This window comes from Dermacentor albipictus, chromosome 6 (assembly GCF_038994185.2).
Source record: "Dermacentor albipictus isolate Rhodes 1998 colony chromosome 6, USDA_Dalb.pri_finalv2, whole genome shotgun sequence".
In the NCBI taxonomy this organism is placed as follows: Eukaryota; Metazoa; Arthropoda; class Arachnida; order Ixodida; family Ixodidae; genus Dermacentor; species Dermacentor albipictus.
Genome location: NC_091826.1, coordinates 27,906,593 through 27,920,257, shown reverse-complemented (window position 1 = coordinate 27,920,257; position 13,665 = coordinate 27,906,593). Strand labels below are relative to the sequence as shown.

General features: G+C 44.4%; 1 protein-coding gene across 1 annotated transcript in view; it reads right to left on the bottom strand.

The window, feature by feature from the left end:
• Nucleotides 1–409: 409 nt before the first annotated feature.
• Nucleotides 410–13,665, bottom strand: part of LOC135905083 (calcium-activated chloride channel regulator 1-like) — a 43,575-nt gene continuing 30,319 nt past the window's right edge. The window contains exons 11-14 of the mRNA XM_065436053.1: nucleotides 11,660–11,930; nucleotides 5,813–5,977; nucleotides 1,930–2,211; nucleotides 410–1,387 (exon numbers count right to left, since the gene is read on the bottom strand). Of these exons, the coding sequence (XP_065292125.1) occupies nucleotides 675–1,387; nucleotides 1,930–2,211; nucleotides 5,813–5,977; nucleotides 11,660–11,930 (1,431 nt within the window). The 3' untranslated portion in view covers nucleotides 410–674. The remainder of the gene's footprint in view (nucleotides 1,388–1,929; nucleotides 2,212–5,812; nucleotides 5,978–11,659; nucleotides 11,931–13,665) is intronic.

Here is a 13,665-nt window from a genome sequence, read left to right as displayed (position 1 = left end):
TGTGTGTGTGTGTGTGTGTGTGTGTGTGTGTGTGTGTGTGTGTGTGTGTGTGTGTGTGTGTGTGTGTGTGTGTGTGTGTGTGTGTGTGTGTGTGTGTGTGTGTGTGTGTGTGTGTGTGTGTGTGTGTGTGTGATTTTTAGGAAGGGTGAAGAGATAAGTGCAGTGCCGTAACTGACTCTCAGGCGAGGTCACCTCAAGAGCACTGCACCAGGAAAGGGATGTGGGGCGTAAAAGAAGTGAGAGAAATAGATAGCCGAGCGGGGAGGAAGGAAGAAGATGGCCAGTAAAAAAAAAAAGACGCCCGCTTATTGCACTGTGGTATCAGCGTACGTTGGCCCGGTGCCAAAGCATTTCGCGGCGGATTTGAGGGATGGGTCTTACTAAACTTGTCTAATGGATGTTACCAAACACACAAGCTTCTAGCAACATTCAACGTCTTGAATATATGTTGTAAATAGAATAAGTATATATATTTGTTTCAGAAATAAACATTTTTCGCTGATATTCAGGAGCCCCAGAGGAAGTCGGTTCTTCATAAATGTCAGGGATAGCGCAGTAATTTAAGGAATCGGTTCGGGATATTCGCTGAAACAAGATGCACATTAAGTACGTGCCGACCTAGTAACATTACCTGAATTAGTGTCTTCAGTGAAGTTTGTTACCTTCCAACATTTTCAACTCTGCGGCACTGACATACTTGGTGTCGCAGTCAGTTCAGTAGCACTCTTTTTCGCAATCACAGCTTCGCGTTTGTCGTTGATTCTAAGGGCCCATAGCCCAGCAGAAACGATCGCTACTGCTGCCACAAGGAGACCCAGAACCAGTGGCGTTGAATATGTGGAAGCAGTGCCATCATCGCTGTCTTTGTCTTCCTCGCTGTGTCCTCCTGTAGATTCTTTACTGCCTTTCGGAGCTTCCGGGTCGCTTGTGGGCTCCCGCCTTGGCGCCTTTGACGTGGACATTTGGCCGTCGTCAGAGTCTTCTGTCGTAGATTTGTACATTTCATTGTTGTATTCGGCTGTGTTTCCGCCTGTCGATATTGGGCTACTTTCTTCAGCTGCCGTACTTCTTGTAGGCACGCTGACTGTAGCCTCTGATGTGTACTTGTGGTCGTTGAAGTAGTCCAAGTCTGCTATGTCTGATAGATCGGACGTCACGTTAAGGGAGTTCGTCGTTCTAGCAGCAAACTTGAGGTTCCACCTTGTGTATTTTTCTGTCACTTCTGCCCACTCACCAGGAAGCGATATCGTCACAACATTATGCGTGCGTGCCTCACCAGGTTCTAAAGTACCCTCAACCAAGTTCGTTGAATCAATTTTCTCCTGGGACTCGAAGTGCTGCTTGAGGCTTTCGGACTCATTCCTCACCCGGATATCGATTGATGACGCTGTTAGAGAGGATGCATAATACCAAACAAATGTTAAAGCAAAACTTGAGCAATAATTCCTTATGGGATGTTTATCTTGAATTTGTAACAAACGCCGTCAGCGTGTATATGGATACTACGGGAATTATACGACTGAACCTTTCCACATTTGACAAATAGAACACGTTTAAGCAGCTGCTATTTCGTGTGTTTGTCTCAGCATCCTGGTTTTCTCGTCATATATTATATGGATGATCATACATAGTACGTATGTTCAGGCTTAGACGACACAGCTATTTTCTTTTCGCTAGATACACCTTTATATGTGCCCGCTACAGCGCTGGGGTCATGAAAAATCACGGCAAGGCTTGATTTCACTTTTCTGGACTGCACATTTGATTTATTAGTCAGAGTAGTTCACTTTTACTCAACGTGCACAGAGTTCGTTTCAGGTGACCATTTGTGCAAGATTAATTCACGAATGATGCTTAGCACTCTGACTTCCTTCTCCGGTTGTTTATGTGCTAAAGAACCATGCTGCGCTTCCAAATGTAATTACCAACCTTTCCCGAAGTTCAGGTGAGCGCCGGCCCAATTCCAGCTCATCTGAAGAAGGAGGGTGCCATTTGTTCGAGGTCTCTCACAGCAGACTCGAAATTTCCAAGGTTTCAACGGTGGGTCCAGGCTCATGTTATGGGCCTCTAGATAGAATGGTCCTCCGTCGACAACAACATTCGAAGTGCCGTTGGTTGTCTCCTCTCTGGGCCGCTGGCGTTTGTACTTGAAGGTGCCGTTGTAGGAAGGGCAGCATCTTTTGGGATACCTATGGGCCGGGCTACACTGCCCTGCAAGTGATGTGGACATTGAAGATATTGTGAGTGGTTTACACAACAAAAGATCAATATATGACTGCCTTTGGTCTCAATAACGCTTATTGTGTAGACAATCAGTGTGCCGCGTTTTACTCGCAGTGGACAATATTATGCGATGAGAATACAGTTGCATGTAAGGACACTTGAACACCGCCATGGAATTGAGTAAGTTGAAGGCACATTCCAGTCTGTGGCTTAATAACTTTTCGAGCACAGACAGGAGATGTGTTTAAAAGAATATGCTCTTTGGCATTCATTTACGAAGGTTTCAGTGCTTTACGCTTATTTGTTCACGCCATTGTATTCATACGCATTGCGTAGGTAATCGCTGTTCCTTCGTAGGAAGCATAATAATATACAAAGAAGCAGATAGCCTTGTAGCTCACACTAACCGCCCTGCTTGCTCAGTAGCTATGGTGTTGGGCTGCTGAGTACGAGGTCGCGGGATGGAATCCGGGCCGCGGTGGCCGCATTTCGATGGGGGCGAAATGCGAAAACACCCGTGTACTTAGATTTATGTGCACGTTAAAGAACCCGAGGTGGTCCAAATTTCCGGAGTCCCTCACTACGGTGTGCCTCATGATCAGAAAGTTGTTTTGGCACCTAAAACCCCAGAATTTTTTTTAGCTCACACTAGAGCATGCACGGACCATTTCTTCTGGTCCGAGCTCGGTTCGAGCCCGAAAGTGCCACGCGTTGGTACTCCGATGCCCGGCCCTGAGCTTTCAAACCTAGCCCATACATGGGCCACGATCGAAATACTTGGGCACTGCCCGACCCTGGCCGGCCCGGTACAGCGCTTTAGCCGTTGCTAATAAACAAAATATGATCCTCTTGCCGGTTATTGAGAAAGTAACAGCCGCTCGAGGAATACTTTCTAGAGGCAGTCATGACTGTGTCAAGATTTCCGCTGGCGCTGTTAGAGCGAAATAAATAGGTAACGTAGGAAGAAAAAGAAAACAGGTCATCGGTTCACCATGGTCGAGAATTTTCGTTATGTAAACGTGGATACAAGGCGGCACAGGGGCACGGCAACGTAGAGCGAAGTCAAGAGTGACTGCCCACGCACGAAGCACTAAACACTTAATCCAAATATTGTACTTCAAAGGGCTATTGCTATGCAAAGGCAGAGAGACGAGCAAATAAACTTGGCGGGCAATTTACATTTATAAGATACACTACCAACAGCGTGTTTGTAACAATTCAAGAAGCTGTACACGCATGTGGGCAGCCTGCACCAGGTGGAGTTGATGGATCTTGGCCGCATCCAGCATCAAAACCCCAAAACCAGCATCTTGGCTGGTTTTGGGGCAGTCTATTGTCAGTCAATATGGCGCCTTGTTTGGCTTAATTAGGATGCGGCATGTACTGAGTCAAGAAATTCGAAGAAACGTTTATAAGTAGCTCCAGCATTATGATGCCGCCGCTTCCGAGCTGCGGTACTCTGCTTGTAAGGCAATTCAAGCTTTTCCAAAATATGATGGCAGTGTTGACGTCCAGTTCATCAGCAGGTATTGTTAAGTATTGCATTACAATTGAATTAGGATTCCCTCATCGCTGGCGTAGTTTCATTGGTGGAAATTAAGGAAAGGTTTAGGATTGAAAAAGAAAATCCGTGATGTCATCTTCGTCAAAACCAAAAAGTTGAAAACAAGCTTCTACAGTTTGCTTCTACAGTTTGCTTCTACAGCTTCTTCAGTTTGCTGCAAACGACAAATAATTAAATTTCCCATGTCATTATAAGTTTTTGCATCACGAAACGTGATTTCAGAACCATGGCAGGCATAACTTGTTTCCGGCTTCTGCAAATAACAATCGGTGCTTGCTGTACACGAAAGCCATCTTCTGAAATCACCTTCATCAAAAAGTGCGGTTTAGTAACTGCCTAAACTTTTGTAACGGAAAAATATGGGCGTTTACAAATTATATGCTTTGGCTTTGACGCCTTGCAGTAAATAACCAAGCAGCAGTGCGAGGTATATTCTCATAGCTGTAAAATATTGGGGTCTTTCGGGCACGGAAGCACAAATAAAAAGGGCGTTGTGGTTTGGTGGGCGCAGTTGTTGTCAATTCTAAAGATGGCCCCGTCTATAATTAAGTCTGCTTATGAAACGCACATGAATTGATTAGACCCAATGCTCGTAACATTCTAAGCATTCGTACTTTAAAGGGGCACTAAAGGCTAAAACTCAGTCGACGTGGACTGTTCAAGTACCATTCTAGAAACCTCATCAATATTTCTTTTTGGGCGAGTTGGTTTATCTTGAAACATATGGGTCATTGCGCAAACAGATAACCCCAAGAAGCGAGACACGTGAACGTTGATATCGCGTGAATTGTTTGCGTTTTGCTTCGCATGGTGGACTGCATTTCGCTTGCGTTGTTGATACGCTATCACCCTTCACATGTTCTTCCCCTTCATTTCCCTTCCTTCATTCAGGCATACATAACGTGTGCTATCCTTGCCAATAAAACCAGTTGTTAGTCAGCGCTTCTGTGTACGTGTCCCCTTCTTGTGGTCGTCTGTTTACGCGGTTACCCATATGCTTCCAGAAACCTCGCAACGTTTGTTTCGTGCCTATGAAAGACTTAGTTTACGAGACAATTGAATCTGAAGGGTCTGAATTCCTTTTTTGAAATTCAAATCTCCCGCCACCCAGCTGGAGGAGCGGTGACGTTGCATAGGCTCTCACCAGCCTTTGCTTCCGTCGGTGAGTATAACGGCGCCCGACAGATGGCGACCCTGAGCCAAGGCAGAGCGGTAAATTCGCCGCTGCAACTGCTGTTTGGTCAGCTGGCATAGACCGTTCGGGCATCCCGCGACATCACATGGCAATTGAATTCTCTGCTACTCGCTGTTTGTGCGAGTTTTGTGAGCCAACAAAACCAGCGCAGCTCTACACGTTAACGAAACTGCTGAAACGCGAAAGCGTGGGTGGCGCGGAGCGGAGCGACAATGAGACCTTTCAACCGCCCGCGTTGTTGTCAGGGGTAAGTTCAATGACTTCTTTCTTCTAGAAATGAAAAAGAACTGGACATGTAGCATTTTGTTTCATCTTATAATAGAATACAAGGATGCTTTTTTTTGCAACGAGGGGTTGAGTACTAGTGACATAATTTAAATGAGGAGTACTAGTGACATAATTTAACTGAGGAGTGCTTTCGTCTTCGGGCAATTGCTTGAATGTCTCGAGGAAATCTCTAATCATGTCCTGCATTTAACTATATTTCTCGATTATTAAGGCTCCATTCGCGATAATATTGACACCTTAGAGATTCTCCAGAACTAATCTATCACTTTAGCTTAACTTAGTATTTGCCTTTAGTGTCCCGTTAATCACTGGACCACCAGGTACATACAGTGGAATATAACCTGAGGACGCTTTACATGCGCCTCGTTGGTTCGTTTCCGACCGGTAGGGGATTTCATTCACTCCGTGATGGTAGTTTTCGCTTTGAGCTTTATGCCACGCATAAGTTCCTTGCGCTCATGCAGGATACTGCAAAATACTTGGGACCATGTCTGTGCGTTCAGAACCAGTGTTTCATGGGAACGTTTGAATTAGGCACTCACCGGTAGTGTCGTTCGGCATAATAATGGAGCTCGCAGAACGTGCCATGCGACAGGATACGTTGACATTGTGACCGCTCACGTACGCCTTCAAGATGTACCTTCCACTTTTCTCAAAGTTGTTGTAGTAATCAGTGTATTTCCCGTCGTCTGAATACACGTCTGGATCTGCAAAATTAGGGCCATCAACTCTTTATTACGCAAGCTCCAGCCACAAGGAAACATGGTTACACAATCTTCGCTGCACGTCATTTTCTGGGGCGCGATGCTAGGGGAGTGGGTTGAGTAGTTGATATTAGTGGTAACGATATATCTTTGTTGTTTGTTTGTGCAGCTTTACTAATAGGACAAGAAATATGAAAGTAGTAGCTTAAGAAAAAGTCAGTCTCGCCCGAAAGCCAAGCACTGAGCGTGATAGTAAATTAGTGGATACGTGGTAAGAAGTAAGGGTAATTTTTCAGTGGCCTTATAAACTTATAAACATTCGCTTAGTAAGCAAATTAACAATGATGAAATATGTGCGCGTGACTGAATGAGGACGTAGGAAGAAGTAGAAACACAGACACAGCGCTGTGTCTCCGTATCAGCTTCTTTCTGCGTCCTTGTCCGTTCTACGTCCTCGTGGTGTTTCTAGGTCCACACTAGTGCCAGTCTTCGATAAAAAAATATCATTTAAATTCACACGCTGCTCGGCGGTATTGAACCCGTGCCATGCGTGTAATTCGCGGCGGCGTCGCTAGATGTCCTAGCCTGTGCAGTGGGAAGCCCAAGAAGCCCGAAAGCATACACGTTTAGGCGTTGGCATCACGGTGTCGCTACATTGCTTCAGTCCTAATTGTACTCGCGTTGACAGTCATTGTGATATGGGTTCTGGCGGACTTTTTCTCCGGCTCAGACAAAGCCCACCCGGTAACATTAGACAACGAGGCTTTAATTGAATTTCAGGAATTCTAAAAGAAATAGATAAACAATTAGCTTTGCAAAACGAAGACGATGTCTCTCTTTTGTATAGTAATTCGAGCGGGTTCATTCAATATGTTGGTATTTTCATTGCAAGACCAACGCACTTCACACACGCAGGGTATAATTTACCGATTCCATACCAATCAGGCGTTGAACGAATTATTCTAATTAAGGTGTCATATTCTCCACAGCCTCTTCCTGGATTGATCATATTCCGCATATGGCCTGAAAACTCTCATCCGGCAGTTGGGGCTTCATCGCATGTTCAGTACACAGTTCTAATCCTTGTAAACATATCATACTATTATACGTTATTTCTATCTACCCCCAGTTATATTCAGCTAGTCTAGGGAACAACGACGCATACAAACAACTAATGTACATTCGCCGAGAAAAATAGGTACGAGAGCTATCCATGATTTTATTTAACAAAAAGTCCTTCTTTGCAGCTGCGCGCCTTCTAAGCATATTACTATATACAAGCTAAGGCTATTTCTAGCATATCGAAAAAGGCATTGTAGGTAGCCACCCAATATCACTGCAAGGTGCATGGCTAGCAGACAGAACAATAATTAACCCAGCGCAGTAGCCGTAACAATTGTCTGTGCGATGCCCGCCAACAAACAACAACAATCAAAGACAATCCCATAGTCTTTCAGTGGTACTCAAGAAAATGCTGAGCACAAACGCTTGGCCAGGTCACACCACAAGTGAAAACTTCAATCACGCTTTCTGACTTTCATGAAGCGAATATATTTGAGGACGCTTTTAACATTGCGAAATGTATCAACCGATCAGGGCAAGACAACGTTTGCAAGAGTACCAAGGTCTGTCACAGTTTCCTGCTTTCTTTAGTAGAGCTTGATTTCACTTTAGCGCAGCCACAATCGGCATTAACTACCAACTTTCTGCATACTTACTGAAGCACTCCGTTCAGCAGGCTCCTCGCGCACAGCGACTTCCTTATTAATTCACTACAAGCATTTGTTGCCCTTGTTTTTGTACTTAAATCAGCACCATGTTGTAGCTACCAGTACAAGTGGGAGAACTATGCATAAACATGCACAAAAGAAGGCAATACCCCATTCACTTAGTGCACCAAAACTCTGTAGACGGTAAATGACATGTTTCCACCGTACTGCGGCCTCCACGTGAGAGTTCATGCTTATCACAAATTGAAACGTGCTATAGATGCATTTCATACCTTATTACTCGCACCAGTGGTATATGAACATTGAAACAGTACACAATGCTACACAATTCGAGCATTCTGAAAGAAACTTCTTTTGCCAATCATCCCGGACTTTCTTGACAATGGCTGCGTGCTGGTGGTGGTGGTGGTTTGGTGGTGGTACTGCTGCTCGTGCTTTATTGCCGAATAGCTCACACTCAGATGGATCGATGGATTGATACTAAGAGGGTCCCCTTCGAACGCCAACAGGCTCCTGTTACTGTTCCTAAAGCCCTACATATATTAAAGAAATAAAGGAAAGCAAACTAACAACGAAGAAAAACGCAGCATTCCCAACATAACGTTTTCTTCACCGCTATAGGGAATTCCGTTTTTGTACGCCTCCGTTGTTTGTAATCTCCCTACTTTTGTGCCACCAAACTTCCAATCGCCTCTTACTACTGTCTGTAGCGGACAAGCCTACTTCCCCCCCTCCTCCTTGCTATAGCTGAAACCTAGCGGTTCCAGGGAGCAAGAAGAGCCTAAACCGACTGCTGGGTAGATATCTTGACCGAACGGTGAAGTCACCTTGTCGACTGCGGGACAGAGGCGTTATTTAGGAATGGATGGCTCACACTACTTCGCCAGCAGTAGTGAAAGGTAGAGGGGGAAACGGGCCTGAAGACGCGGGTTGTTGACCGCTTGCGCAGAGGGCGAGGGGGACCGCTACGCGAAAGACGGGAGAGGACGGGTGAGAGGACACAGGAAGAGATGACGTCACGTTGCGCGTGCCTTGCGCCGCCTGGCAGCCACGTGAATGGTTGCATCTGCGCCTCCAAGGGGAGGTTGGGTGCCACAAACAAATGACGCAGAAAACCAGCTTGCCTTTCTTAACCCACAGAAAACTGGTTGCCTTCAAAGGTGCATTGCATTGCAGAGCTCCTCGCTCTCGTCATCCTCGAGACAGTTAAGAAGCACGAGAACACTGCCTCGTAAGCTTCGCTGTATATTGGTTCCAACAGGACACTTTGGGTCTGCTGCATTTTTCATGTGGCGCATCAAACCGGTAATCTCATTTCCGATTTCACAGAGGCCGGGTGGGGTTACAAGTTTTGTTGTACCTTTTTAGGGAGAAAGCCAAAGAACACATGTCTTGCCGAGAAAAAGCACGTCAGATCAGGCGACAATTTAAAAAGCAGCGGTCTTCTTTTTTTCAGGAAAATATAAGGCAGATACATTTAAGACTGCTTATGGGGGGGAATGCGAAAGCATTATAGTCTCTTTGGTGAAATGTTTTCGATTTAGGTTTTCGGCGTGCATGAAACTATATGAGCTTGAAATGTTCGACAACGTAGTAGGGCACACATGGCGATGTGTTCTTGCTGGGCAGAATGTACATTGTTACCTTGACGATTGTTACCCTGACGACGGCATGTTATCGTCGCTGAGGAGTTGGCTGCGTTCACACAGCGCCAGTCTCTCCACCTGTCTCAATGCACGTACTAGGCACACCTTCAGTCAGGCAGAGAACTGTGGAGCCGCCGTGGGGTCCGGGATGGGCGCCCGTCTCGCACCCCGCAGGCCAAGGTTTGATTCCTACCCAAACCGAGATGTAGCGCATTTTTTTTAAATCATTAGTTCAGTTTCTTTGCAGGAACCAGCCTGATAAGTTTGATAAGTTGATAAGCCTGAGGATCTTTTTACGTGTTTTTACTCTCTCACATCGTCGCTGACTACGACCAATGCTCGTGCAATGAGGTGTCTAATGCTTTCGCATTAAAAGCAAACATCGCTTTGAACTTCGCGTCGCAGCTTCAAAAGGTTAGTGGAGCGATCAAGACCATCATCTGGCGCACTATTGGTAATGTTTCGCATGTCAAAAATTTCGCGGTAATAAATTTAAAGAATTTTAGTCATGTTAACCTTGAAGTTTAACAATTATGTGGTTTTACGTGCCAAAACCCCTTTTTGATTATGAGGCACGCCGTAGTGGAGGACTCCGGAAATTTCGACCACCTGGGGTTCCTTAACGTGCACCTGAATCTAAGTACACGGGAGTTTTCGCATTTCGCCCCCATCGAAATGCAGCCGCCGTGGCCGGGATTCTATCCCGCGACCTCGTGCTCAGCAACCTTGAAGTTTGTTGCCCAAACTTGAATCGATAATGAATGGTACGAGAGGAAATGTGAGGGCTATAAGTCTAATAGTAGTTTGACATTTTAAGCTCGCACGCAGTTTCCAATAGCTATTTCGTATGTAAAAATAGTACTCTAGATAAACACGTTAAAATGACGACTTTTTAAGTGCGCTTGGCTTGAGACTTTTTGAAGGGTTTTGGCTTTTGAGTATCATATGAGCATTAAGCCTAGAAACTGTTCTTAGTAAGCCTAGCTAGATCTCATATGAGATCACAAATTGAGCAGGGTGCATGATCAAACAAGCTTCAACCTTGGCCCAGTGACTCCGGCCCTTCTGCAGACTTTATTACCAGCGTCAAAGATTTCTACAGATGCTACCGGGATTCTTGTCATTGAGTCTGAAAAAAAATTTGTTCCCAAAGGTTGACCCACCTTAGTTAAGTGAACGAAGCAAACACTGACACCAAGGGCAACATAGGGGAAACTACTTGTGCTTAATGAATGAAGCAAAGAAGCGATAAATTAACGGAAATTAAAGCGGATGAAAAAGCAACTTGCCGCAGATGGGAACCGAACCCACAACCTTCGCATTTCACGAAGGTTGTGGGTTCGGTTCCTACGAAGTTTTTTTGTCCACTTTAATTTATATTAATTTATTGTTTCTTTATTGCATTTATTAGGCACAAGTAATTTTCCCTATGTTGTCCTTAGTTTCAGTGTTTGTTGGCTTCTTATGTTATGACGAATAAAAATCGGGCCCCTCGGCTAACCCCCTTTCTTCTCGTTTATTAGATAACGAGGGTGTCGAATCCGGCAACATTGCTGCCTTCAGGTAGCATGTGTGGGTTTATTGACCAGTTGCCTTCATCCAAGAAGATCACGTTCTCGTGACGCCTGCGGCAGAAAGGAGGTTCCATGTCCACCGCCGAGGTCTGTGAGTGATGGCGCTGGCTAACACTCCCAGGGTTCTACTAGGACACATAAATACCTACGAAAGTGGATGGGGAAACGGCGCCGCGGTAGCTCAATTGGTAGAGCATCGCACGCGAAATACGAAGGTTGAGGGTCCGGTTCCCATCTGCGGCAAGTTGTTTGTTCATCCACTTTCATTTCCATTAATTTGTCGATTCTTTATTTCATTTATGAAGCACAAGTAATTTCCCCTATGTTGTCCTTGGCGTCAATGTTTGTTAGCTTCTTAGGATATGACTAATGAAAATCGGGCCTCTTTTTTAACCCCCTTTCTTCTCGTTTAGTAATATATATATATATATATATATATATATATATATATATATATATATATATATATATATATATATATATATATATATATATATATATACTAACACACATATATAGCTTTCGTGGCCATTCGTGCCACGGAGTGCGCTGCAGACGCATCTACACTTGCCAAGCGAATCCCGGAAGGGAAACGTAACCAACTGAAATCTGGGATGCTCGCAACCGGCACTGTTTTACAGTGCACCGCAACCACTACTAACAGGCTACAATCTCTAATTTATAGCCGAATATATTCAGCTCGGCGATAACAGAATCATGCAACATTATGCGTACCTTGGCCATCGTCGAGGGGTCTTAGCGCAGTGGTTGCGCCGTCCATGTCGGTTATCTCAGCCGTGACGCTTGCATTCAAAATGATTCTCTTCCCTTTGGTGGCATCAACAATGACGATAGAGCGGGAATCGTGTCCAACCAAAGTATTCATCATTCGCACCCTGGACCTGATGGGCTCCGCAGTATTGTCAGTAGGCTGTGAAAACACTCTCACGCTGACGCTGACATCATCGGTGCTGCCTCTCTCTAGATGAAGCGTCCAAGTACCCGTCTTGAAAAATAAGTGTAATACGGTATCAATCAATCACTCAACACCAACACACGGGCGCACAGACACAGACACACGCATATATATATATATATATATATATATATATATATATATATATATATATATATATGGCATTGCTGACCGGTGGTGGCACCCTGCTTGTTTGTGCATCAGCGATTCTGCTCATCGTGTTTACATGACAGGTTCAGGAGACACGAATGCCGCCTTTCTCATCGAATCCAATGGAACAGCGCAAATTCTTCGGAAGCCTGTATGTTATCCTGCATCAACAACCTTGTCACGCCACTCCCGGGGAACCGAGCTCTATCAAGATCGCTGGTTTGTCGTTCAAGTTTTCAATCCAACGAAAAGGGTTACAGCAATTGCCAGGATGAACTTTCCAAAGGAATGACCGGTAAATGATTGGAGAAATTAAGTTCCTGATAAATATTGGCCTTGGTGTTTCACAACTGAACCGTTAAGCGCGATTTTTTTAAAACACTGCTTTTGCTGAGAAGAATATTACCTCCGTACGTAAAAAACTTTCGGTGTGATAGTTACCCAAATTCTTGTCATTTGTCTAATTTGCCTACTGAGCAAACAAAACGTCACCTTAAATAAAGAGATGTTCCCTGCCAAATTCTCTTTGCATGGGATTGTAATTGTTGAGGAAATGTTTCAAGCAAATTGAAATGTGAATGTTATTCTTTCATATCAGCAAAACATTCATTGTGAGAACGAAACTTGAAGTTTGAACGCACACATTCGATTAGCTATTTCTTGAATTTTCCTCGACCAAAGCCCAAATACGGATGGAGAAGAACGCCAACCATTACAGCACTTCTCAATATATCTATACTAATCTTGTATGCATAATGAGGAATGATTTTACTAGACACGTGCGAATATCTAAAAGTTTGCTTAAAAGGATCTTCAGGAAAATCGCAAAAATTTCTGAAGCGCCGATTAGCCTCCCCCGCCCAACCTAATATGACTGACAAACGCCCGTAATATGCATTGTCATTTTCGTGGAAGGAATGGGATTCACAACGATAGGAGGAATCATAATTTTATATATGAGATAGTTACAATTTAAATGGGCACTGATGCTTACCTAATGAAGATGATTTAATGACATCCTCTTTGATACGTGGCAGTGAGAAATAGTCACCTAGCCGGATCGATTTATTAAGTTACAATATACATTATTTTTATAAGCATCTTTGCATACATCTCTTTAATAATTTTTTTTTTCTTCAACATCTACCTTGTACCGCTACTTACGTCTAACAGGTCCGGTCATGTCAATCTCTTCCCCGAGTTTTTTCTACCAACGCTCTAAGCGTCTCTCGCTTACGTCGACTACTGACCGCGTGATGCTTCCGTCCACTTCAAATCCCAGCGATTCTGAAAGGTGAACTTTAAATACGGTTCTCACAGGGTAAATTCCTGTGCATTCGATTAGAATGTGCTGAGTGTTCTCCAGATTTTGGCGGTAGCATGCACATGCCTTAACTAGTTCCGAACATTTGCTCCGGTATGTTTTTGTTCTCGGGCAACCGACTCAATCCTCAAATAGCAAGGCACTGTCATTCGTGTCATCGTACAGATTTTCCCTTATAATTTCTTTGAATCCAGTTCACTGCCTCTGCTTTTATCACACTCTTTCTGATCACTTGTGGCTGTCTATTTGCACTTTCAATTGCCCTGTACTTGGTTGCCAACTTTCTTTACC